Below are 22,673 nucleotides of genomic sequence, written 5' to 3' on the forward strand. Positions count from 1 at the left end.
CCTGTGCAGGCAGAGCTTCGTGATGCAGGATGAGATCGCTGTCCTCAGGGTGGACAAGTCCTACTCTGACATCTGGGTTTCAAGTGTAGCTTTGTTCTCCTCAAATTCAGCTAATGTTTTGCTCCTGATGGTTTTCCAGTTGGCCTGTTCAAAGTTATTAGCAAGTTATTAGCAAATTAAGTCTGAATGATTCTCAGCAAGACTTGACAGGAGGAGCAAGTATCAGATGTATTGTTTCAGCTGCTCGCACTGGATTCATATGGAGGAACTGTTTGATCTTTATGCTTTGTGTTTAAATTCCTGAGCATCTCATCACCTGAATGGGAAACATTTTTAGTTGTTCAAATTGAAGGAAGTATGTGGGTCTACTCAGGAGTCCTGTCACTGATGTGTAATATTATACAAGGGTTTTGAAGAATGTAGTCTGAAGTACACCTAAAAATCCCACTGATATGGTGTGTATGCTTAAAGCTAGTGAAAGCCATTGATTAAATGTTTGCTTGATTGATGCTAGATGCAAGGGCTGGGAAAAATCTGCTCTGTGTATATGGGTTATTACTGTTGTTTCTGTAGCATGGAAGAATGTAGGCAGCTTCTCAGGAACTGTTTTTCCCTTACTCAGATACTTGAACGGGATGTATGCACTGGAATTAGCAGTCAGATGTCGAGATTAGAGAAGGCATGAGAAAGACTTTTCTCTGCTTGAGATAACGCTGTTCTCCAGGATACTTCCAAAGAGAAGGGACAAGTGCTGAGTAATCAGCATGGCTGTCTTCCAAACCTATCCAGCCCAGATGAGCCTTGTAGGGCCTTAGATGGGTTACATATGGGTGCAGTCAAGCTGGTTTCTTTATACTGCTTTTCTTAGTGCTTCATCTCACGAAGAAACATACTAGCTCAGTGTCATCATGGCAAGAATGGATGGAGCTTGAACCACTGACCTGTGAGACTCACACTGCAGGAGTACCTGATGCAGTGACAGCTCTAACTGTGCTTGGAGCCAGCCCATGGAGATGCTGCTGAGTGGAGATGCTGCTGAGCTGACATTGAAGGCTCTTCTATCATGAAACCAGTTCTAGGCCTCTACTTCTGAGGCAGCACTATTCTGCATTACCTGTGTAAGCAGAACTTTGATAACCAAACAACTTCAAAATAGACCTGAATGCAAATTGGAAATACAGCCTTCTTCCAGGTGTTTCTTTGAATCCAGGCTGTAGGCTGCCACTTGGCCATCCTTGATCTGTAGTTCCTTGTAGCCAAATTCTTCTTTTACTACGGTGTGGTAAATACAGCTAGTTTTGCCATCTTGTCTTAAGCAATTTCCGAAGTTCTGCAGATGATACTTCCGTTGCTTCTTACTTACCAGTACCCAAATGCCCAAACCCAACATTCTTCTCACTTCAGTAATGTTACAGTGAAGCTTAGGTTGAGATTCCTGGAGAGAGATGGCTTGGAGATCCAGAGGATTCAGTTTCAAGCTGTTCCATGTTTCTTGCATGTTCCCATTTGTATGCATTTCTTTGGGCATGTATCCAAACCAACAGTCATCTTGTACTTTGTGTCTTGTGAACTTGGAAGAACAACAAGAACTATTCTTCACCCCAAAGTTAAGAAAGGGTTGAGGACCAAAATTAGATCTTATTTAAGTTAAAGCTTGTATTCACAGTTGCAAATTTGGAGTAATGATATTTCATTGTGGGGATTGTTTTGCAATTCTTTGCTTGTGACCCATTTTGTCAGAAAGTAAGACTGCGTTATGGCTTATCTACAGGCTGACCATGACTGGTACATCTTGGGACACTTGCCTAAGTAGACACGTTTCGGTTCTCTTTGAGGTAGCGACTGCAGAAAAGGATGCTCTAGGCCAAAGAGAGATGGGGAGCATAGCCCATTTGAGAGAGAGAGAAATTGTGGAGCAGCAAAATAACACGAACTAATCTAATGTAGGATAATACAACAAAATCTTGGGGAACATAAGTTCTTGTGAAATAAGCATGTGTTTTTCCAACAAAAGCCCTTTGTCAGTTAGGCAGTGCATGTTCCAAAACTTGACATGTAGTGGAGTCAATTCAGTGTATTAGTAGGTATTTTGAATACTATAATATTGGATGATGCAGAACTGAGATGTGGATCTTGGAATTTTGCTGTTCTCTCTCCTGGGAGAATGGAGGGTGGGTAGGAGATGAGTGCAGAGAAGAGAGGCTTTGCTCCATCCCACGGAGCCTGGAGAACAGTCATGGTATCTGATTGGTATCTGATGCCTGTGGAAGAAAGGGAATGTGCAAATTCTGTCAGATAAATAGGGCTTGCTTTTAAAATATCATATTCCAAGATAAGTGTTACAAAAATAACATGATTACTGATAACTTCATCTGCTCAGAAGATAAAAATGTAAGAGAAAAATAGACTTACCTGGGTAGCATAACTCTTGCCACTGGTGATAGGAAAATTGACAATGCAGTTTGGGACTGACAAAGCAAGTGCTGTACTTATCACAGCAGACTTCTTGTGTTGTGTTGTCTTGCAATTTAGTGCAACAAATCAGATTAAGCTCTCTAGAAATGCTATCTCAAGTGTGCTTCCTGTGCAGCAGAGACTTTAAAAATAATGCAGGTTGAGTAGCATTTGATGCCTGTGCTTGAGAACAGGCTTTTGTTGAGGAGCTGAATAGACAGAAAAAGTAAGTTCTGGAAGGTGTAGGGGCTGTGCACAGTACCATGACTGTGCACAAGTGTAAATAAGTGCATCTGGGACGTGTTTTAGCCCATCATCAACCATTCCTGAACTGGAAAACTTCTAGCTTGTCGTGGTTTAAGCCCAGCCGGCAACTTGGAACCACGCAGCCGCTCGCTCACTCCCCCCCTTTTCCTTCCTCCCCCCGCTCCCGGAGGGATGGGGAGGAGAATCGAAGGAATGTAACTCCCACGAGTTGAGATAACAGCTCTCCAGTAACTAAGGTATAATACAAACCACTACTGCTACCAATAATAATGACAAGAGGAATAACAAGGGAAAAGGACACAACCGCTCACCACCCGCCGACCGATACCCAGCCCGACCCGAGCAGCGATCTGCCCTTCCGGGTAACTCCCCCCGGTTTATATACTGGGCATGACGTGCTGTGGTATGGAATACCCCTTTGGCCAGTTTGGGTCAGGTGTCCTGCCTCTGCTTCCTCCTGGCTTCCCCTCCTCTCTGGCAAAGCATGAGACTGAGAAAGTCCTTGGTCAGAGTAAACATTACTGAGCAACAACTAAAAACATCAGTGTTATCAGCGTTGTTCCCAGGCTGAAAGTCAAAAACACAGCACTGCACCAGCTACTAAGAAGGAGACAAAATGACTGCTGTAGCTGAACCCAGGACATAGCTATACACTGAGACATGGGCTCTGAAGCACCAAGGAGGCTGAGGACATGGTAGAGCTTCTTCATATCCTCTTGTGTTCAGCTGCAGGTCCCCTGTAGACTGGTGGGGATAGCAGCAAGCTGATGACAGGACTGTGTAGCCCCATGGGTTTACCCAGTGCACCCCACTTCCAGGGCATATGCATTACACTCATGGGGCTTTTGTTCAATTATTTATTACTTTGTACTTAAAAAAATCTTAACCTTACTGCTGAAGAAAAATACCATTGTCTGTTAGTATGACTGGAACGAAAGATGAATAGCAAATTAGCCTTGAGCAAACTGTCAATCTGACTTTGATAGCTCATCACTTAAAAGATCCTTTTATGTTTGTGAAAAAGCATGACATCAAAGCCAGGGGGAAAAAGATAATACCAATACTTAGGGTTAAACTTGCATAGCTTCCAAGAAGAGCACTTGTGTGAACTGTTTGTTTCTCTACATGCGTGGCTAATTAGCCTAAGTTACTATAAGTCTGAGTGGTGGCGTTCAAGTTTCTTCTGCTGTTTTGGGGTATCTTGTTTATGGTGCCTCATTCCATATGTGAATCCCTCAAACTGGAGTAGCATAGAACAAAGGATATTGCAGTCGCTTCTCTTGCAGCCTCTTAGTAGTATGCTGGAAATGCTTGAGTATAATCATTATCAGGTGAGTTGTTATTGCAGACTTATTTTAAAACTTGTTGCTAAGAAAGCTTTGCAATATGCAGAAAGCCCTTTTCCTCTGGTATCTAGTGTGCTTTATTTAATTTCTTCCACAACAAGAAGTGGGGGACATACATGGTCCTTTGTAACAGCAAAAGTCACTCTAACAGAAGTGTTTTAAAGCAAAAAAACTTCTGAGAGTGTTATTATAATTTGATTTGTTTTCTACCTTCTGATAAAAACGAAAATGATTGAAGAAAGGTAACAAAGTGTTTGCAGGATATGGCGAAAATTTTGTATGGAAAAATATTGCCTTTATTCTGCTTATTTATGGTGTGCAAAAATAGTTGGGTAAGAGGTTTTTCCCATTTTGTATACAAAAAAAAAAAATCTGTGTACTGAAAAGCTTATCTTAAATACAAAAATAGCTGTTGTTGAGGACAGTGATTGATCTGAACTGAAACACTTCTTTCTCTTCTTGCATCTTATTTGCATAATGTGTTTATAAACAGGCTGTCTTATTTGTATATGATTTAGGCTGTATATCTGAGATATAAATAAGTTGTAGGCAAAATGATAGTTTGTTCCTCTTATTTTTAGTTCTTAACCTATATGTTACTTTAAAAAAACCAAACAACCAAACCCTAAAAAAAACAATGAACATTTTGATCTCTCTGTTACTTGATATCCGATAAAGGATAGCAATCCATAATACTTGGTTTTAATGTAGCTACTAACAAGTAAAATGAGTCCTGAAGTACCTCTTCTTTCTTCATATTTTAGTGAAAACTGAATGTCGCGTAGCTGAAGGTCTGAACACAGAAATGCCGGTTTGGGGGTATCTGTACAAACTGGAGAACCTGAGCGTTGGTCTTAAGTTGAGAAATCTCATGTTGTAGAAAAAGAAGTGGACTTCTTGGTTTACCCTTAATAAGTCAGTTATTGAAACACTAGGTCGTAAACTGATTTCTTGCCACTGAACGTGGATTAGTGAATTGCTATTGACTTTCTTGGAGCTGCAGAGGTTTGTACGTTAAGTCAAATGCTTAGTTGGTCTGTATGTCACAAATGTATAGCTCAAATCGCTAGCACGTCTAAAGATGATGTACGGCAATAAAGCACTTCTTAAATTGTGTCATACAGGTGCAGACTCACCTTGAGAATCCAACCAAGTACCACATTCAGCAAGCCCAGCGGCAGCAGGTAAAGCAGTACCTCTCTACCACACTAGCAAACAAACATGCCAACCAAGCCCTGAGCTTGCCATGTCCAAACCAGCCCGGAGATCATGTCATGCCGCCTGGAACCGGAAGCAGCGCGCCCAACAGCCCAATGGCTATGCTTACCCTTAACTCCAACTGTGAGAAAGAGGTAATTTGCTCTCCCTGTGTATACTCTTCAGTAAAATGAAACTGCAGTCTGCTTTCTTTCTGTTTCAAGCCATATTTGCTCATTCTTGAGATGCTGTGTTTATTCTTTTCTGAACTGTTTGATTTGAAAATGCAGCTACTCCCTCTGTGTCTTCCTAATAGACCTTTGCATAGAACATCTTGGCAAAAAAAAACTGTGTCCCTTTAACTTCCTCTGTTTTGAACTATTTTAGTGAGTTTATGCTTATGAAAACTACTTTTCTTTCACCCCCCTTGCTTAATGCACACAGTGAATAATTGACCTTTGGAGAATACAAAACCATTTTATAAGCTACAGCTTTCTGGAATAATTTATTTATGGCTCGTTTGTGTAGAAAGAGCAAAGAGCATAGCAAAAATAACTGGAAAACACAAAGCTTGTTGAGATATTTTAGGTATTTTTACAAAAAAATTTGAGCAAGTGTCTTGCTTAGCTGGAAGGCCAGATTATCCCAGCATTTAATATACTCTAAAATGTTACTAATTTCTGTTTCATGATGAGTTCAGTGCTGCAGACAGAAGACTTCACTAGAGTATGCCTAGAAGTCCCCTGTAACCTCGTATTAATCTTTGCTGGCAAAAACTTTCTGTGCTCAGGTGCCGAAGGAAGATGGTTTGAAGGATGTTAAATCTAAAAATCATGTCAGTAGCTTTGTAACGTGACAGATAAGAGAGAATTGTTGAGCCCCTTGTGTCCTCTCATCCTTCCCCCTCAAGCTTGTGTGCCAGATCTTTAGTATACATGCACTCCATGAGTAAAATGTTCTGCAGCTTTGAGAAACAGGTATTACAGAACATATTTTGCACGTGCAAGAGAAATTATTTGTGCTCCACAGCATTGAAAGAAATGAAAATCAGTTGCATCCTATTGTCGCAGTGGTACCCAAGTGTTTTTTTCTCCCCTCAAGATATTTACAGCTTCACTTTGCTGTGTCATCAGGCACATGTGTGCATGACCTGTTTCAATCATGCTCTTTTTGGAACCGAGACTGTGCCATGAACTCAGATCCATGCTTTGCTTTTTCTTTTTTTTTTTCTTCTTTTTTTTTTTCTTTTTCTTTTTATTTCTGCAGGGATTTTATAAATTTGAAGAGCAAAGCAGGGTTGAGAGTGAGTGCCCGGCTCTGAATACACACTCACGAGCATCATGCATGCAGGTACTGGATGACACAGGAGTTGGAGCACAGCATGTTTGTCAGAAGTTATGTTGAAGAGTAAACTTGCCCTGTAGTGCCTCTAAGAAGCTGAATATCAGATGTGTTTAAGGAACAAAACAACAATGTTGTTTATTAGCACTGATGTCAAAAGCGCATTGAGACATCTGAAGAGGGCCAAGAGGGCTTTCATGGCACTGTAACACTAGAGCAGAAGAACGTATCGATCATGCATTAAGGTCTCACTTAAGGAAACCTTTCCCAATACAGTTTTCCCAAGGTTGCATGTATGTCTCCTTGTCCTCATAGTTTCTTAAGATCATGTTTCTGTGCACATCACACTTGCATTTAAAAAAATACGAGAAGACTTTAATCCATCCATGTTAATTCATCCTCAGCAGTCATCCTTTTATTTTTATTTTTATTTTTGTATTTTTTTAATTTATTTTTTTAAACTGAGGGGGTTTTATTTCTGGTGTGAGCTTCAGGTATGGGCTGTGTAACTATTAGTTAACTATTAGTTCCTTTTTTGCCCTCACTTCAGACGGTGTAATTCATTCTGATCACGCTCTCTGGAGCTGATATATATATACACCACTATTTCTACCATCAACATTATGCATTGAGTTTTGTAGATGATTGTCATTTAAGCTCCTTTTTTCTAATTAGCAAAAAGGATATAGTCAGTCCTGCAGGACAGTTCGGGCACCCGCATGGGTGTTTCGGAGGGCTCTATTTCTCCTGATGGTGAAGGAGCTTACAGAGGCACCTTCCAGCCCAGCCCTAGAAAGAAGATGCCTTGTACCACCTACAATCACCTCCGAGCTGCTCTTGGGTGGTGCTTTGTGGCAGGGTGTATGAGGGACATGAATCCAGTGGATTCTGTTGTTGAGGAGGGTAGCCGGTCATGCAGCAAGCGTTTGTTCCCTCTCCTTCCCCTGCAGGTGTCAGAGGCTTGGGGTCAGGGTCTGTACGCAGGTTTTGACTCCACAACAAGAGGAAAGAGGTGGAGGGTAGGCAGAGCTGCACAGGGGAGAGGGATTCACATCATTAGCATAGCTTGTTCTATGGGGACCTATCTCCTCTGCTGTTATGGGAGGAATGGTGTGTCGGGGCAGGCAGTGCAGTGTAATTGCTGCCAGGAATGGGTTAGACCATGAAGCCTTAGCTTTGTCATGACCTGACTGTCCTGGCTGAATAGCAGGAGTCATAGCTGGGGGATTGGAGCATGGCAGAGCTGTACAGGCACCTCTGCTTGGGCCTTTGCTGCAGAGAGATGGTGTGAGGCTGAAGTGCTTTGTCAGGACTCTGTATCCTAGTGTTTTGATAACTGTTTTGTCTTTCTTTGTCCACCTTTCCTGCTGCAGATGGATGATGTGATCGATGACATAATTAGCCTGGAGTCAAGTTACAATGAAGAAATCCTTGGCTTGGTGGACCCAGCCCTGCAAATGGCAAATACGGTACAATGGTCCTTCCCTTCTGCTTTCCCTGCTAAGTCTAATTGTCTTCCCTTGAGAGAATGCTAAACTGTAGCATGGCTGGTTTTTCCAAGCAATTAAGTAGTTACTGTGTTGTCCCATAGAGCGTAATTAGTTTTTCTTTGAAGAGCTTAAGGTATACAGTTGCTATGAAAAATAGGAATGTAAAAATGCAAGCTGGAGTCAGGTTGAGGTAATACAAAGGACAATTCTGCTTTTCTTCTTTCAAAGTCGAGTTAGTATATGAGAGGATTGTAAGAGAGGAGTGAACTGGGCTGCCAGGAGTGAGCTCATACCCATCAGTATTAAAGATCACCATGGACTTGGACTCAGAAAGCCTAGAGGGAACCTTCAGCACCCCAGATTCCTGTATCTTGACGTGTTCAAGTAAGAAACTGTATGCCATGCTTAAGGATGTGTTAGTATCCCTGTCCAGAGATGCTCTAGTTTAACAACAGAGTTTTAGCTTAACCTGATTTCAAATGCAGAGAAGTCCCTAGCTAGATGACAGCAGTGATGTTACAAAACTTAATAAACAAAAGAAAAACTTAAAAAGCAACCTTCAAAGCAAACAAAGAGGGAAGGAATAAAGAAGCTTAAAAAACTGAATGGGGAAAGGGGACATAGGAAGCCTGTGACAGAAGACAAGAACACAGAGATGTGAAAATTGGTGAGGGAAGGCACAGGTTACCACCAAGTTGCTGTTTCTGTTTGCTGGTTCACGTTGCTGTGAGCATTAGTCTAATACTTCTGGCATAGTCTTGTTTTGATCTTTTGTGGAGGGTGGCTCCAGTGGATTTTTTGCCTTGGGCTTAAGTGCTGTTAGATCTGGCTGGGTAGATGTCTGCCAGTGCTGGCGTCTGTTTCTTTTTTATCTAGTGCCAAAAGTTACAGCTTTTTACCACACAGCATCCATTTTGTAGCATAGGTTCACGTTTGCTGACAGTAGTCATTTGATGTCATGTTAACCTAGTCCTACGCTCCCACAGATTCCCACAGCCCTCTGAGATGTGGTACATGCAGCAGGAAACGGCCCACCAGCATCCCTTTCTGAGTGGTACCCTTTGAGTAGACGGAGGAATCACTGCAGAGTCCTACTGAAAGAATGCATTTTTTAACGTAATCCTTAATCCAGGATGACTTGAAAAGTGCAGCTGTCCTGGAATTTGAGAGGAAAATCTAAAATAGTCTTTAGTAAAAATTCTTATTTTATTGAGGAATCAGGTTCTTCTGGAGCCGTTTCTCTGAAGTTCCATTGGATTGGGACCTATTAAATTAGAGGGGTCTTGGATTTCTTTATACTTCTCTTCCTTTCTCATTCCACAGGGACCCCTGCAGAGGCTCTTTGCTCTCAGACATAGTGGTGCTCTGCACTCTTTTGGTGCAAGGAGTCCATGTACTCAATATTTAGGGTAGTCTACATCCCTCCTGTTTGATGCAGGACAAGAAGCCTTGTGAAGGCGCCGCAATCCACATTTGCTGTGAAATTTTAGGTACTGCCCACTCTATGTGGTGAAGTCTGTAAAATAAGGGTATTAAACAGTACAATTAGGACTTTAAGCTAGTGCATTTAAATTGCTAGAGGCAAAAAGCGTATTTCAGTCTCAGAATTAACCTGAAGAGATGGAAATTGAACCATGTTTCCCCACAATTGGTTTGGTAAACAAATGAGCCTGATGTAACAGACACTTTTCTTTTGGAACAGGACTTAATTCTTAAAACATGCAATATTTTATTAATAAGGAATTAATGTCTGTAGGCTGAGCTAAGTAGAGATGGAAGACTCAAGAGAGGAAATGGTCTTTAAAGAGATGCAGCCTATAAATAGCTGTGCTGAGAGTGCGACAAAGGCTGCTGTTGTTCCATAACCAACAGAGAACAAAAGGACTAGTTTGTTACATTTGTTAACAGTACTTAATTGATGAGCAAAATCAGGGATTTCTGTGTAGAGTGAGCTAAGGGAAGTTCCCAAGAACCTCTTAATAGAAAAGGGCTCATTGCACTCAACTGCTTGCAGAAGTGTTTGTAAACTTTGCTGTTGGGTCACAAGTTAACTGGCTTTGCTTCTGTGGTGAAGGGTATCGCTGAATGGTCACTAGTTTGTTGGGAGGGTTTTCTGCATAGATAGGACCCAGTGATTGAACAGCTAGGTACTGTGTAAAGTACCGTTGTACACCGAGCTGAGGTGACAACTGATTCATCCAACTTACCAATCCTAGCAAGAATCTGCCATGGAAAGCTGTGTGCGTTCGTGCGGCTCTGCTTCTTAATGTGACTTCCCTGTGGAAGCTTAACTCCAGAGAGGAGTTTTATTTCAGGGACTGTTGCAGAGCATGTGCTTATAAATAAGGGAACAGCACAATACATTGTAGGCTGCACGAGCTGGGGAACAGAACCCATTCCAGTGTGCACTGATACCTTAGAAACAGCATTGATAATCACACAGCTGAGATCTCATTGATTTTATGCAGAGCCCAAATGACCTGAATGTTGGTGCTTGTTTTGTTGGAGTAGTGGAAGAGAAAGAAAAGCCTCAGACTCCCCTGAATGTACACTGTGATGAATCTGCAGTAATAATTACCGTATTTGAAATTTCTGTATGTGAAAGCAGCTATTAATAAAGAAAAAAGGCAGCTGCAAAGTGATAGGAAGGCAGATTAGATTAGATCTGAAATGTTGGCAAACAATGTTTAAGTTTATCCAGTTTCGTCCAGTAGGAAGCATTTGAAATAAATTCTAGGTGTTGCTGCATTATGCATGTTATAAGATCCTTTTGTTTCTTTTGGGGGATTTTTTGCCCCATTTCAGCTTAGTGGCTGCTTTAGTGTGCTCACAGCACTGATGATTTGTCGATGTCAAACCAATGCCCACAGCACAGGGATCCTCTCCCTTTTCCAGTTCTCTAAACTCTACACTAATAGTGATTGGTCTTACTTTACAAGTTAACCAATTTTATCCCTCTGGGACCTGGAATATGATTATGAACAGAGGACGTACCTCAAATCTTTAACTGCAGGTGTTTTAGCCCTGTGAGGTAAGCTAACGTGTTGCATGCACTTTATGTTTCTAATTTGAAAGGAATTGTATAAAGTTAGTCCCAAAGATGTGATTTGCAGCTGTCGTGCACAAGAGGCGCCTCTCAAAGGTTCCTACTGAGTGTGGACCATAACTATAGTCACACTTGTAGTAGAAAGTTACAACTGAAGCTTTGACCTGTGGAGTTCAGCTTGCTGGGAGAAGTAGTGAAGGAAAGAAGCCGATCAGTCTCTTTACTTATGGATCACTGATTTAAATTGAGACTGTTGGCATCTACATCCAACGTAGGCTTCCTTGATAAACATTCATGTGCACATGCAGACCTGCAACACTTAGCAGCAGTGCAGATTTCTCCCTTTATCTTCCTTTATTTAGCTGATGCTGCATTGGCAGTGCTTGTGCTCAGGTTGATGCGCAGCTCTTGGGTGGGTTCCTCTGGTGCTTGCAAATTCTGCAGTACTACAGTGTGCCCATTCAGCAGCTATCTGTGTTACTGTCCCCTTTTGTGGTGGCTGTTTGTTTACATGGAAATCTGTGTTTCTTTGGAAAAAGAAATAAAAACCATGAACTTCAAACAAGCAGGATTCATCTTGCAGTAGGGAAAACAGCTTGGTGACCTTAACTGTTCTCCATCTTTCTTTTCCCTGAAATTCCTAATTAGATTTCACATGTCTGGTTTTGAACTTCAAGTCCCTGAGCTACAAACAAGGTCTTTGTGCTCTCCCCATGCTTAGGAGCATGAATAGAAAAAGCACATCCAAGTCAGAAGGGTGTATGACGCTATTGCTGTGCCTGTGTCATGGATGTGTTCAAGGGACCAAAAGATACAAGGGACAACTTGTAGAGCAGAGGTCACCCTGACATTAATGAGGGTAGGTCACAACTGTGACCATAGTCTGTGACAAACAACTGTGACCTTAGCTTTATCATAGATGTCCCTTTTTTTCTCCTTTTATTTTTAATATTGAGAGCTTAAGAAAGGGCAAGAATTTGTAAGGCTGAATCTTGGTGAAAATTCAGAATTGAGTTTCAGTTACATTTTTCCTCTGTCACTGAAAGCTTGAGTTAGGGGACTTTGTTTTAGTTGTTGGCCACTCTCTGTTCAAAACAAGTATTAGTATGGCTTCTAGCTGGCTGCATATCAACTTTGCTTCTTTAGTAGCTCCAGATGGCAGAGAAATTTTCTTAGGTCTCAGTCTGACAAGGACCAGCCCAGGCTGTGACTCACTTCATTGTATTCAACAGCATTATTTACATGGGTGTAAAGTTTAATGCTTACTCTAATCTCTGCAGGATCAGTGTCTTGGAGGGATGGGTTTTCTTTGCAGCAACGATGATAAGAAGTATTGCCACTCAGATAAGATATCGAAGTGTTTTATACCTGTCTCTTCAAAACCTGGTTTGAAAACAAATAAGAGATGGGTAAAATAATCCACTCAGGACAAATGTAAACATCTTTAGATACGTTTCAATTTAAAGAGATAGCTTTGGTAAGTCTTGTTGGAATACTAACCTATTTCTCTATAAATCTCCTTGCTTAAACATACCTAAATAAGAATAGCAGAATGAACAAGTAATTGAGAAAACTTAACATAAAAATAACTTCCTCCTACTGGTGCACATTCTTGTTACGTAAGGTGAAAAACAAGTTAAAGTAAGCTTAAATATTGTCTGTGTAGGTAGCTTTCAAACACATGAAAATACAGTGTTCTTCCTCAAGCATGTGACAACTTGCAAAGTACTTTCACTCATGTATTCGTGGAAGGAGGGGGGGCTTCCTCCAGGAGAGTTCTCTTGGCTCTTTCAGATGTTTTGCGTTAGAGAAGCGATGGGGGTACAGATAGAATAACTTCACAGGAGAATAAGGAGCAACAATACAGCAATATTGTCAGCATGTTACCTCCTCTGCATATCCTCTGTATATTCGTGAGGAGAGAGAACAGAATTTTCCCAATGTAGGTGTTTTGTTCCTCATGCCTGTGCATATCTTTTGCTGACCTTACTGCACGCTCTGTTTGCATAGAAGAGCACGGAGAAGAGCACAGATTTCTTAGCAGATCCTAACTGTTCTTCTTTACAAAGCCTTTCATAAGGATAAACAAAATGATATTTTTCCTTGTTTATCTTTTCCAGTTGCCTGTGTCTGGCAATTTGATTGACCTTTATGGCAACCAAAGCATGCCTCCTCCAGGACTAAACATCAGCAACTCCTGTCCAGCTAATCTTCCTAATATAAAAAGGGAGCTTACAGGTAAATATGTCTAAAATACCACCTTGGAGTAATACGCTAATTGTTTTGAATTAAGGTGATATTGGACATAATTTCTGTTATGAGTAAGACTATATGGATGAGCAGTTACCTTTTGCTTTGCAGACCATTTTTTAGCAGATGTATTATCCTGCTGTGCAGTTGTGTTCATGTGTGGGCATGTGACATGATGTGGGCATGTTCACTGTGACATGATAAGATGAAGTCCCTAGTTGTTATAGTCAGATCTGCACATTGGAAGCACTGTGTCACAGGAAGCTTCTGTGCATCTCTTGCAGAGCTATTTTCTAGTTTGGGCTCATTGTTTGCTCTGGCAACACCAAACTTCAAAAACTTCGTATCTGGAGTTTCTGTGGGATTCTCATTGAGGAATGCTACGTGTTGAGGCCTCACTCTAGTAGGGCAGGGCACTGATGAACAAATAACCTGTTGTAATATGAAATCTGGACACCTAGATCCTATAAAATGTAAAATTAGACACTCGAGAGAGAATATGTATCTTTTAAATTAAGATGAAAATAAAGTAGATTTCTTGCCATGTTGGTTTTTCCAGCAGTGCTGTGAATAATCCCTGAGAGGCAGGTGGAGGGAAGGGGACATTAAAATCTTCTTTCTCTAAGCACATGTGTACAGAAGCTAAATGGTTGAAAGGAAGAAATAGAAAGTTTCATATTCTCAAGTGTGTTTTGTTTTTGATGTTCTCCTTCACTTTAAAGGATATAACTAATGACAAGGTCATCGTAATCCCCAGAAATGGCTGGTTTTAAGCCCAAAAAGGAATCATGCCATATGCAGTATGGTAGAGGCAGAGCTGCTTTCTTGTCTCCTGTCTTTCTGTGTTTCTGTTGTGAAAACTCACAGGCTGACTCGGTTGCAGAGCAGGTTCTGGGCAGGAATTAGTTTAAGTAGAGCAATTTTAATAGCCCGAGAGTCAGCTTCTTGAGAGGAAATGCCAAATCTCTGAGCTGGCGGATATTTTTGCGTTTTTATGGTGGCACAAAATTTGAGTTAGGCACCAAATGAAGAACACAAACTGCACAATGATTTGTGGCTGCTAGAAAAAGAAAAGCTTGTACTATGTAAAGAGGAGGGTGGGAGGGGATGAGAACTATTCCAAGTTCTGCATTACAGATAGTTTCATTGCCCCAGTTATAGAAAGTTAAAGGTGGCTGTAGACTGCAAATCCAACTTGTTGGATGCCCAGGCTGCTGGATTCACTGCAGATGGTTGCGTAAGACTTCAGGCAAAGAAACCAGAGAGAGGAAATCAGTGAGTGCAGCAGTATGATGGAAGTCCCTAGTGCATCAGAAGAGACCTGAACTAAGTTAAATGTCTATATGCTACATTCACCTGTACACAGACATGATTTAGGCAAGTGCTTTTTCTGTTCAAAATATATGCTAGCAGATTGCATTTATTTTACAAGAGGTTTAAGAATTAAACTCACATTTAACAGCAGTCACTTTGACATTGATCTGGGCAAGCCTTTGTGCAGAAAGCACTATTTGATTGTGGTTTCTGACAGCCGGTGATTTTAAAATCAGCATGTTATTGCGGGCAGGAGCCTTTTGGTTCTCTGTTTCCACATTTTACTCTTGGAGCTAGGCTGGAGAGAGCGTGGAATACTTAAACCTAGCATTTGCCAGACACTTGTCTTCATCCTGCTGTATAAATATCAAAATGATGAAGACATCCCCCCAAAAGCAAATCTTTTATCCCAGCATCTGATGTTGATGATGGTTGTTGAATTCTCAGCTGTAGTCACTGAAGCATTTAATGGGAATCCTGCTCACCCAGCAGTGCTGTTTATATCAGTTTTCACCTTACAAACCTCATACCTGTTTCATAAGGCAATGTCAGATTAAGCCCAAATTTCATTAAGACATCTTTTGAACTTTTTGGGAATCCTTTGGGAGCCTAGGAAAGGATATGGTACTTGTTATGCTGTGTATAATGCTGTGTATAATACTGGGGTAGCTCTTTATTCTAGGCAGTGAAGTAGTAAGCTTTCAGTACTCCAAGGGAAACCCGTATCACCTGTTATCTTTAACTGGGTGGGCCATAATCCATATTCGTTATAAATAAAATAATGCAGGAAAGAAACTTATTGGAGTCACTGCGGGGGTTTGTTTCCATCGTGGAACATGTGATAATAGATTATATGGTCATTCCTCCTCACTGACTTACCGTGAAACCAGGTAATGCTTTCTGGTTTTGAGATTTCAATGCAACATGGCAAGGACCATGAAAACCTTACCTTTATCAAAAATTAAAAGGGGTAGAGCAAACATGAAAATACTTAAAATTGCTTGAGAAATGTAAGATCAAATGAGAACTATAGATAACACATTTAGTTTTGCTTTTGCCTGAACTATTGCATGATGAAGTCTGATAACAAATGTGTGGAGGAATGTTAAGAGCAGTTCTGAATTGAGGAGATAAGTGATGTACAGCATGGTTGTCATCATTTTAAGTTTTGCTTTGCCTGAAGCAAGGGCCATTATTTTCTAGTGTTGAAGCTAATGAAGGTGTTGAATTTTTCATCTGTTTTTCATCTAATGAGAGCAGTTAGTGTAGCTGGAAAATACTGTATTTTTAATAGGTCTCTTAAGTTACACCTTGAGTCTTGTGGTGATGTGCGTGCATGCGCCACTAAAGGACGTAACCTTAATTCTGGTGAGTAGAGCCTCTGGCTCCTGACTGCTTCACATCCTGTGCAGGTAGCAATGCCATAAGCATGCTGTTCCTCTGGTTCAGCTTCTGTGTGCTACGTAAGTGTGCCAGCTGTATGTAGTCATAGGAGAAGTATGTTGGATTTCAGCAGTGTGCTCTCCTCAAATACCTTGCTGAATCAGGGCCTCTGTGGGAAACGTCCTCATCATGGAAGTCAGTATGGGAAGTGTGGGAAGAGATGCTCTGCAGGTGAAGTTCAACACCGATGCTGTGTTTTGGCAATCACAGGCCTTTCTCACTCATTGGAATGGGTGTAGTAATTGGTTTGACAAATATCAATCAGGCTTCCTGCACAAATATTTCATACACTGAAACATTGTGTTTGAATTACTTTAATTCTAATTACTTCATTCACATGCACAGCATGTATTTTTCCTACAGAGTCAGAAGCGAGAGCATTGGCTAAGGAGAGGCAAAAGAAGGACAATCACAACTTGAGTAAGTTTTGGTTCTTCACATTTTGCACCAATTCTATTAATGATTTTAGGCGTTAAGTGTTTGACTGCTGGTGGTTTAAATCTGCAGGAGACACTGCATGTGATACATAGTACCAGTTATTTATGTTATGCCCATAGATCAAATATCCCAAATTCTTGTGAAACGTGCTTAAATCTAGTACTGACTTTTAAACTCTATTTTGATTTCTTTTCAATAAGCCAAGGTGGTTATCATCAGTGGAATTATTTGGAACAACAGTTGATCCAGTTGCTTTTAATAAGTCCACTTTGCACAGTTTTGCCCCCTTTTTTTTTTAATTCATCTAAAATGTTAGCTGTGTGTCAGTTTGTGACTTCAAGCATCGGTGTGCACCCTCAGTGTGGCAATTGTATAAATTCCTTTTTTTTTTTAAGGGAATTCATATTTCCAAGTTGGCAGAAACCATTTAAAAATAATGAGCATCGTATGACTTAAAGGATCCTTAAGTTGTCCTTGAATACTTTATATTGGTAGAAAAAAGGAGCTGTTCATGCCTTGAGCAATTCAGAAGCCTTTTCCATAGCTTGAAAAGCTCATGCAGGAAAATTGGTATTTAAGTTTGACTTTTGGATCCTCAAAATGTTGCATCTGGAAGATGACTTTCAAAAAGAGACAGTATGTTTTGTCCCTTTTCCTGCTTCAGGATCCTCAAGCATCTAAATTTTTGTCTCTGAATTTGTGCAACATTTGCTCCTCAGTTGAGTCCTATGCTAACACAGCCATTTTTAGAGTCTCAGTTTAACTCTGCCACTTCAGCGGTCCCACATTTTTACAGTATAGACAGAACTTCTGTCTTAGTGTATCCATGTGTAGGAGAGCAAAATCAGACTACTTTGGCGGTGGATTTTAAGGTTCAGGCATATATTTCAAAGGCACTTAAAGAAACCTTTGATGAAACACTTTATATGTTGTAATTCAGTGTGAATATTACTTGTAACACTTGTGCTGTTTTTCCTAAAGTTGAACGAAGAAGAAGATTTAATATTAATGATCGCATAAAAGAACTAGGCACTTTGATACCCAAGTCAAATGACCCGTAAGTATAATGTGCCCAAGGAGACTGTGGGAGGGAGATATTAAAAGGAAAAAAAAACCTTGGGGGAGAAAAAGAATGTACCAAAAAAAAATTCCTGAGCTTTCTTGCATGATCTTGGCATTCTGTGGCTGTAGAAATGCTCTATACTTCTTGAAGCTTTGGGGTTTATTTTTTCCCTTTTGGAACCTGTTTAAGTTTATATTAATTTGATGATTTTTGTGACAAAGAAGTCGCTGTATTGTTGTGCAGCAGCTCAGCATCCAGCTGGACCCTGTGCTTCAGCAGGGCTGGGGTTGATGCTGGTAGTGACAGCGGTGGAGTTGTCGGGATGCAAAACCTTGGTCTAGTCTCACTGCTTAGCTGACTGCTTGTCTTGCTAAATGATTCTTTTAATTTATTAGATGCCATAGCGTGGCAAGATAGAACCAGTCCCTCTTTCTTTGAAAATGGAGGGCAGTTCATCAGGGAAGCCATCCTGTTCCCCTTCCCTCCAAGAACAAAGCAGGAAAATAAAAATCACAGCTGCGTGTCTGTTCACTGATAACTTGTCAGTGTTTGTGGTAATTTCTCAGTAGTTCTTTTAGGTGATTATACTGCTACTAACTTGTCTTAACACTTTCCTAATGCTGATTCAATAGCTCCCCTCCCTGTGGAGCTTGAAAATGTCACTGAAATCTAAATCGATGCCCCATGATACTTTTGGGGAGAGTTTCCATTATTTAAGGCTATGGAGCAACTCATAGCTAGTCTTCAGAGAGGTTCTTTAGGTTCCTCTAAGGCAAGCAAGACAATACCGCAGATATGCTGCTGTGTTGGACTCTTCCTACAGTAACCCAGCTGTGATGCAGTGCCACCATGACTATTGCTTGCTGCTGCTTGGGAACCCTTAGGCCTTGCCTCAGGTCATTCTCTCACAGAAGCACCAGGTCATATATGGTCCTTCTAATTCCCCAGCTGAAATCAGGCATCACCCAGATAGCAAACTGTTCAACGTTTGAGAAGAATTGTGGGTTTTGTTGTTGTTGTCTTGCAGCCTTGCTATAAGGCAATGAAAGGAGCCCCCGGTCATCAGTTTCTCTGCACAGTGCTGTTCCCAAACCATGCAGAAGGCAGGGGCTGGAGAGCTGCAGGGTCCTGCAGGCTGCTTCACAATAGCTGCACTCGGGCCCCCTCTAGTGCATTTCAAATGCGCTCTGTATTCGTTAACTTGGAATAAATATTATCCAGGAGTAATGTATATATGAGGTGTAATTGTAGCTGCCAGTGTGAAGGTGGTGTCTATAAAATAAAGCCTCCCTGTCAGTGTTAACTTTTCCTTTTGTGCTGATTTCAAAGGGATATGCGCTGGAATAAGGGAACTATTCTAAAAGCATCAGTGGACTACATCCGTAAGCTGCAAAGAGAACAGCAGCGCACGAAGGAGCTTGAGAACAGGCAGAAGAAGTTGGAACATGCCAATAGGCATCTGCTGCTCAGAATACAGGTTTGCTGATAAATAAGCTGCAAATGCTCTTGATGTTGCAGTGTGTGACTGCAAATAATGATAACTGAAGCTTGTTTGTAGGAATGTGGGTTAGAAGGAGCCACCAGTCTAATTCATGGTGACCAATGCTGAGATGTCTGCCAAGATTTTTCCAGGGGAAAAACCTCTTCTTCAGTCAAAATAAGATAAAAACCGGACCCTTGAATAATGGCTAATTGATCAGGCGCCAAATAATCTAAAGTCTATATTTTCCCTTTTTGTCTTGATTCTGATTGAGCACAGGATAAGGAACTTCTAATTTTGACATGTTAGCTGATGGAAGAAGTGCTTTCTTGGTCTACCTTCTCTGTTGATCTTGCAGTGTGCCATCACAAGCTTGTTGGTTTAGGTTGAAAATGGGAAAAAAGCTCTTAATCAAGCTCCGTGTTAGGAATACCCAGAAACAGTACAATCACAGCAGTGATTGTGATTGCCTAACGTAATGAATAAGTAGAGGCAAAGCATCTGTTTTGCTGCTGCATTTGAGAAAGGGCATTTAAGTTAATTCTTCTATTATCTGTCTTCAGTCAAGTACACCTATATGGTTATATTTGAAGGTGGAATTTAAACTTTTTGTGAAGATTGAAGAAATCCAGGCTGTGTGTGAAGTCTAAGGCCTCATGATTTACCTATAACTTTTCAGTGCAGTAATAGCGTTGCTCAGTTTTGGCTGATCTCTTTACTTACAGTTCTACCAGACTTGTAGAATGAGAAATATCCCTTCCAGTGTCTCAGCAGAAAACAAGCATCATATAGACATGCTGTGCTTTCACATATGATCTTTAAAAATTACTGAGCATGTGCTTATGCTATTCCACACATTCCGCCCAGCTTTTCACAGAATCATAGAATAGAATCACAGAATAGTTAGGGTTGGAAAGGACCTTAAGATCATCTAGTTCCAACCCCCCTGCCATGAGCAGGGACACCACACACTAAACTATGTCGCTTTCCTGACCTGATGCCAAACTTGCTTACTGTGGCGTTGGTTTGGGAAGAGGCCCAAAGAGAAACATGTCTGTTCTACAGGGCTCTGGGGTTTGGCTCTGGTGTGGGTTCTGAGGGGAAGTGTGAAGGGCCTCTGTGGGGTGGTGCTCACCCACCTCTTCAAGAGACTGATGGTCAGGTGAACTTCTGCAGGGCAGAAGTGCACACGGTGCAAGCACTTACACTGCTGGAAAGGAAGGAAACAGTTTGTGTACAGCAGGAGGAGACTGTTAAGTCGCAGTACACAAGAGTCTAAGATGACACATTTTGTTTTCAGATTTCTTTCTTAATTTGTCCCTTATCCTTCTTCACAGGAACTTGAGATGCAAGCTCGGGCACACGGACTGTCCCTTGTTCCATCTACAGGCCTTTGCTCCCCTGATATGGTCAACAGGGTCATCAAACAAGAGCCCGTGCTGGACAACTGCAACCAAGACATCATGCCACACCACACAGACCTGTCTTGCACTACCACCCTCGATCTCACTGACGGTACCATCACCTTCAGCGACAACATCGGAAACGTGACTGAACCAACTGGCACTTATGGTGTTCCTGCCAAAATGGGTTCCAAACTGGAAGATATCTTGATGGACGATACCCTCTCCCCTGTCGGAGTGACTGACCCACTACTGTCCTCTGTCTCTCCTGGAGCATCGAAGACAAGTAGCAGGCGGAGCAGCGTGAGCATGGAAGACACCGACCATGCTTGTTAGCATATACTTGGCACACCTTTCATAAACTGCTTTTTGTTTCTTGATCAGTAGATGAAATAATTTACCTTTTGTAGAATTTTTTTGATTTTCCTTCCTTGTGCTTCATCAGTAGCCCAGTGTGTGTGAGTGTGTGTGTATATATTATATATATAGGAGTTTTTTAGCATTTTTGTGAAGAAACTTGTATATTCTATTTTAAAACTACCAATGCCTCCAAAATATTGTACAGCGTATGTACAGTATCTGTGAACTGGATTCGACAAGAACTTTGAACTGGTCAAATCTACTCAAAGCAATAGAATTACAAATGAAGAGTCTGTTTCTACTGGGGGAGGGAGGGGGGAATCATAGAACTGTAAATGCAACCTATTTACTTGGAAACAATGTAAAGTTAAAGAATGTAAAGAAACAACAACAACAAAGTCCAATTTGTAATTGTATGAATTGAATAGTGCTGCCTTAAAGATACAGTGTCCCTCAAACGTTGGTCTTTACATGACAAGTGTTTAGGGAGAAATCCCCACCCTACTCCACTCAGAATACAAACAAAAACCAAAAGTGTTGAGACATCCTGATTGTGTTGATTGTGCTAGAAAATGCCGTTGCCGAAAATTGCAGGGAGATGAGAGTCTCTTTCTCAGAGTGCCCTTTAATTTTACTCTGAGCTGATTCAGGTTTTCCTTTCGATCATGGTTCGAGTTTTTCTCTTGGATTTTCGTTTTGGTTTGTAACACGATGCTGACTTGCCAACAGCAACCCAGGCAGGAGCACTCTGAGTTGGTACCAACTCTTTGGGCAAAAATCGATGAATTCTATCAGCTGGGCAGATTATGTTGTACATATCTAATTGGCTTTGTTTTTTCTTTTTAAATTGCATTGTACAGTTACTTTTGATTTGCATGGATTCCTTAGTTACCCTCAACTTTTTGTTTTAAATATATTTGTATTTCATTTGTAAGGTTTTTTGCCTCTTAATATTGCAACGATTTTTTGACATTTTTAAAACTCATTGGAAGTTTTCTGCGTTCTTTGTAAACACTTGAAAGGAAGCTTTTCTGCAGGGGTCTGTGTTTTAAGAGAGATTTTGAGAATATTTTGTATATTACAGTCTCACTTTGAAGATGTTTTTAAACGCATTTAAGGTAGAGTACAAATTTAGATTAGGTAATAAAACGACTCTGTAGAGAAACTGAACTTACATATTTATTTTTAGTGATACAGGAAAAAAAAGTAGTAATATGCTTGGAAACATAACTATGTAGTTAATATACCCGTTATAGCAATTTGTGTTTTATTTCAGCTCTGGCGCTGACATAAGGAAAAAAAAAAACAAAAAAAAGAGTAAATTTACTGTATCTGCAAATAACTGTTACTTGATAACAATGTTATTAATTTTTAACATGCAACCATGTTGTAAAAGTAGTTTGGTGCATTATCTACTCAAGTGTAGTCCTATGCAATAACGGTAGTTCTACTCGTATTATATCAAGCCTAGGTGTTTTACAGAGGTGACGCATGGTGTTCCGAGCTAGGCGGATCGAATGGATTTCCAATGGCAGCCTACAGCTGACTCGCAAGCGGCAGGCAGGCGTATCTCGTTCAGAATGAAGTGCCTTAAACTCTAGTTGTAGTCTTCCTTGACTAGCACTGACTGAAGTGTGGCATAGGAGAGAGCTTTAGGGTGATGTTTTATAGGATGTTGAGGTGTAGCATGGTGCCTACGTATAGAAAACAAAGAGCTTCCCGTTCTCCTTCGTGCTACACTGGAAATGACATACGATAAATGAAATGGTTAGTGACTTGAG

General features: G+C 40.9%; 1 protein-coding gene across 4 annotated transcripts; it reads left to right on the forward strand.

Annotated features, from left to right (window-relative positions):
- The first annotated feature begins 3,993 nt into the window (after positions 1 to 3,993).
- Positions 3,994 to 21,272, forward strand: MITF (microphthalmia-associated transcription factor). 4 transcript variants are annotated; one of them, XM_010019992.1, is made up of 9 exons: positions 4,020 to 4,052; positions 5,192 to 5,419; positions 6,531 to 6,614; positions 7,979 to 8,074; positions 13,262 to 13,379; positions 16,494 to 16,568; positions 17,568 to 17,643; positions 18,979 to 19,126; positions 20,467 to 21,272. In XM_010019992.1, the coding sequence occupies exons 1-9, from the start codon at positions 4,020 to 4,022 to the stop codon at positions 20,866 to 20,868; spliced, it is 1,260 nt and encodes a 419-aa protein (XP_010018294.1). In that variant the 3' UTR covers positions 20,869 to 21,272. The 4 variants fall into 4 exon arrangements, with proteins under 4 accessions (XP_010018296.1, XP_010018294.1, XP_010018295.1 ...); XM_010019993.1 differs by having other exon boundaries at positions 16,512 to 16,568; XM_010019995.1 differs by having other exon boundaries at positions 5,192 to 5,251; positions 16,512 to 16,568.
- Positions 21,273 to 22,673: the final 1,401 nt, after the last annotated feature.

This window comes from Nestor notabilis, unplaced genomic scaffold (assembly GCF_000696875.1).
Source record: "Nestor notabilis isolate BGI_N333 unplaced genomic scaffold, ASM69687v1 scaffold13818, whole genome shotgun sequence".
In the NCBI taxonomy this organism is placed as follows: Eukaryota; Metazoa; Chordata; class Aves; order Psittaciformes; family Psittacidae; genus Nestor; species Nestor notabilis.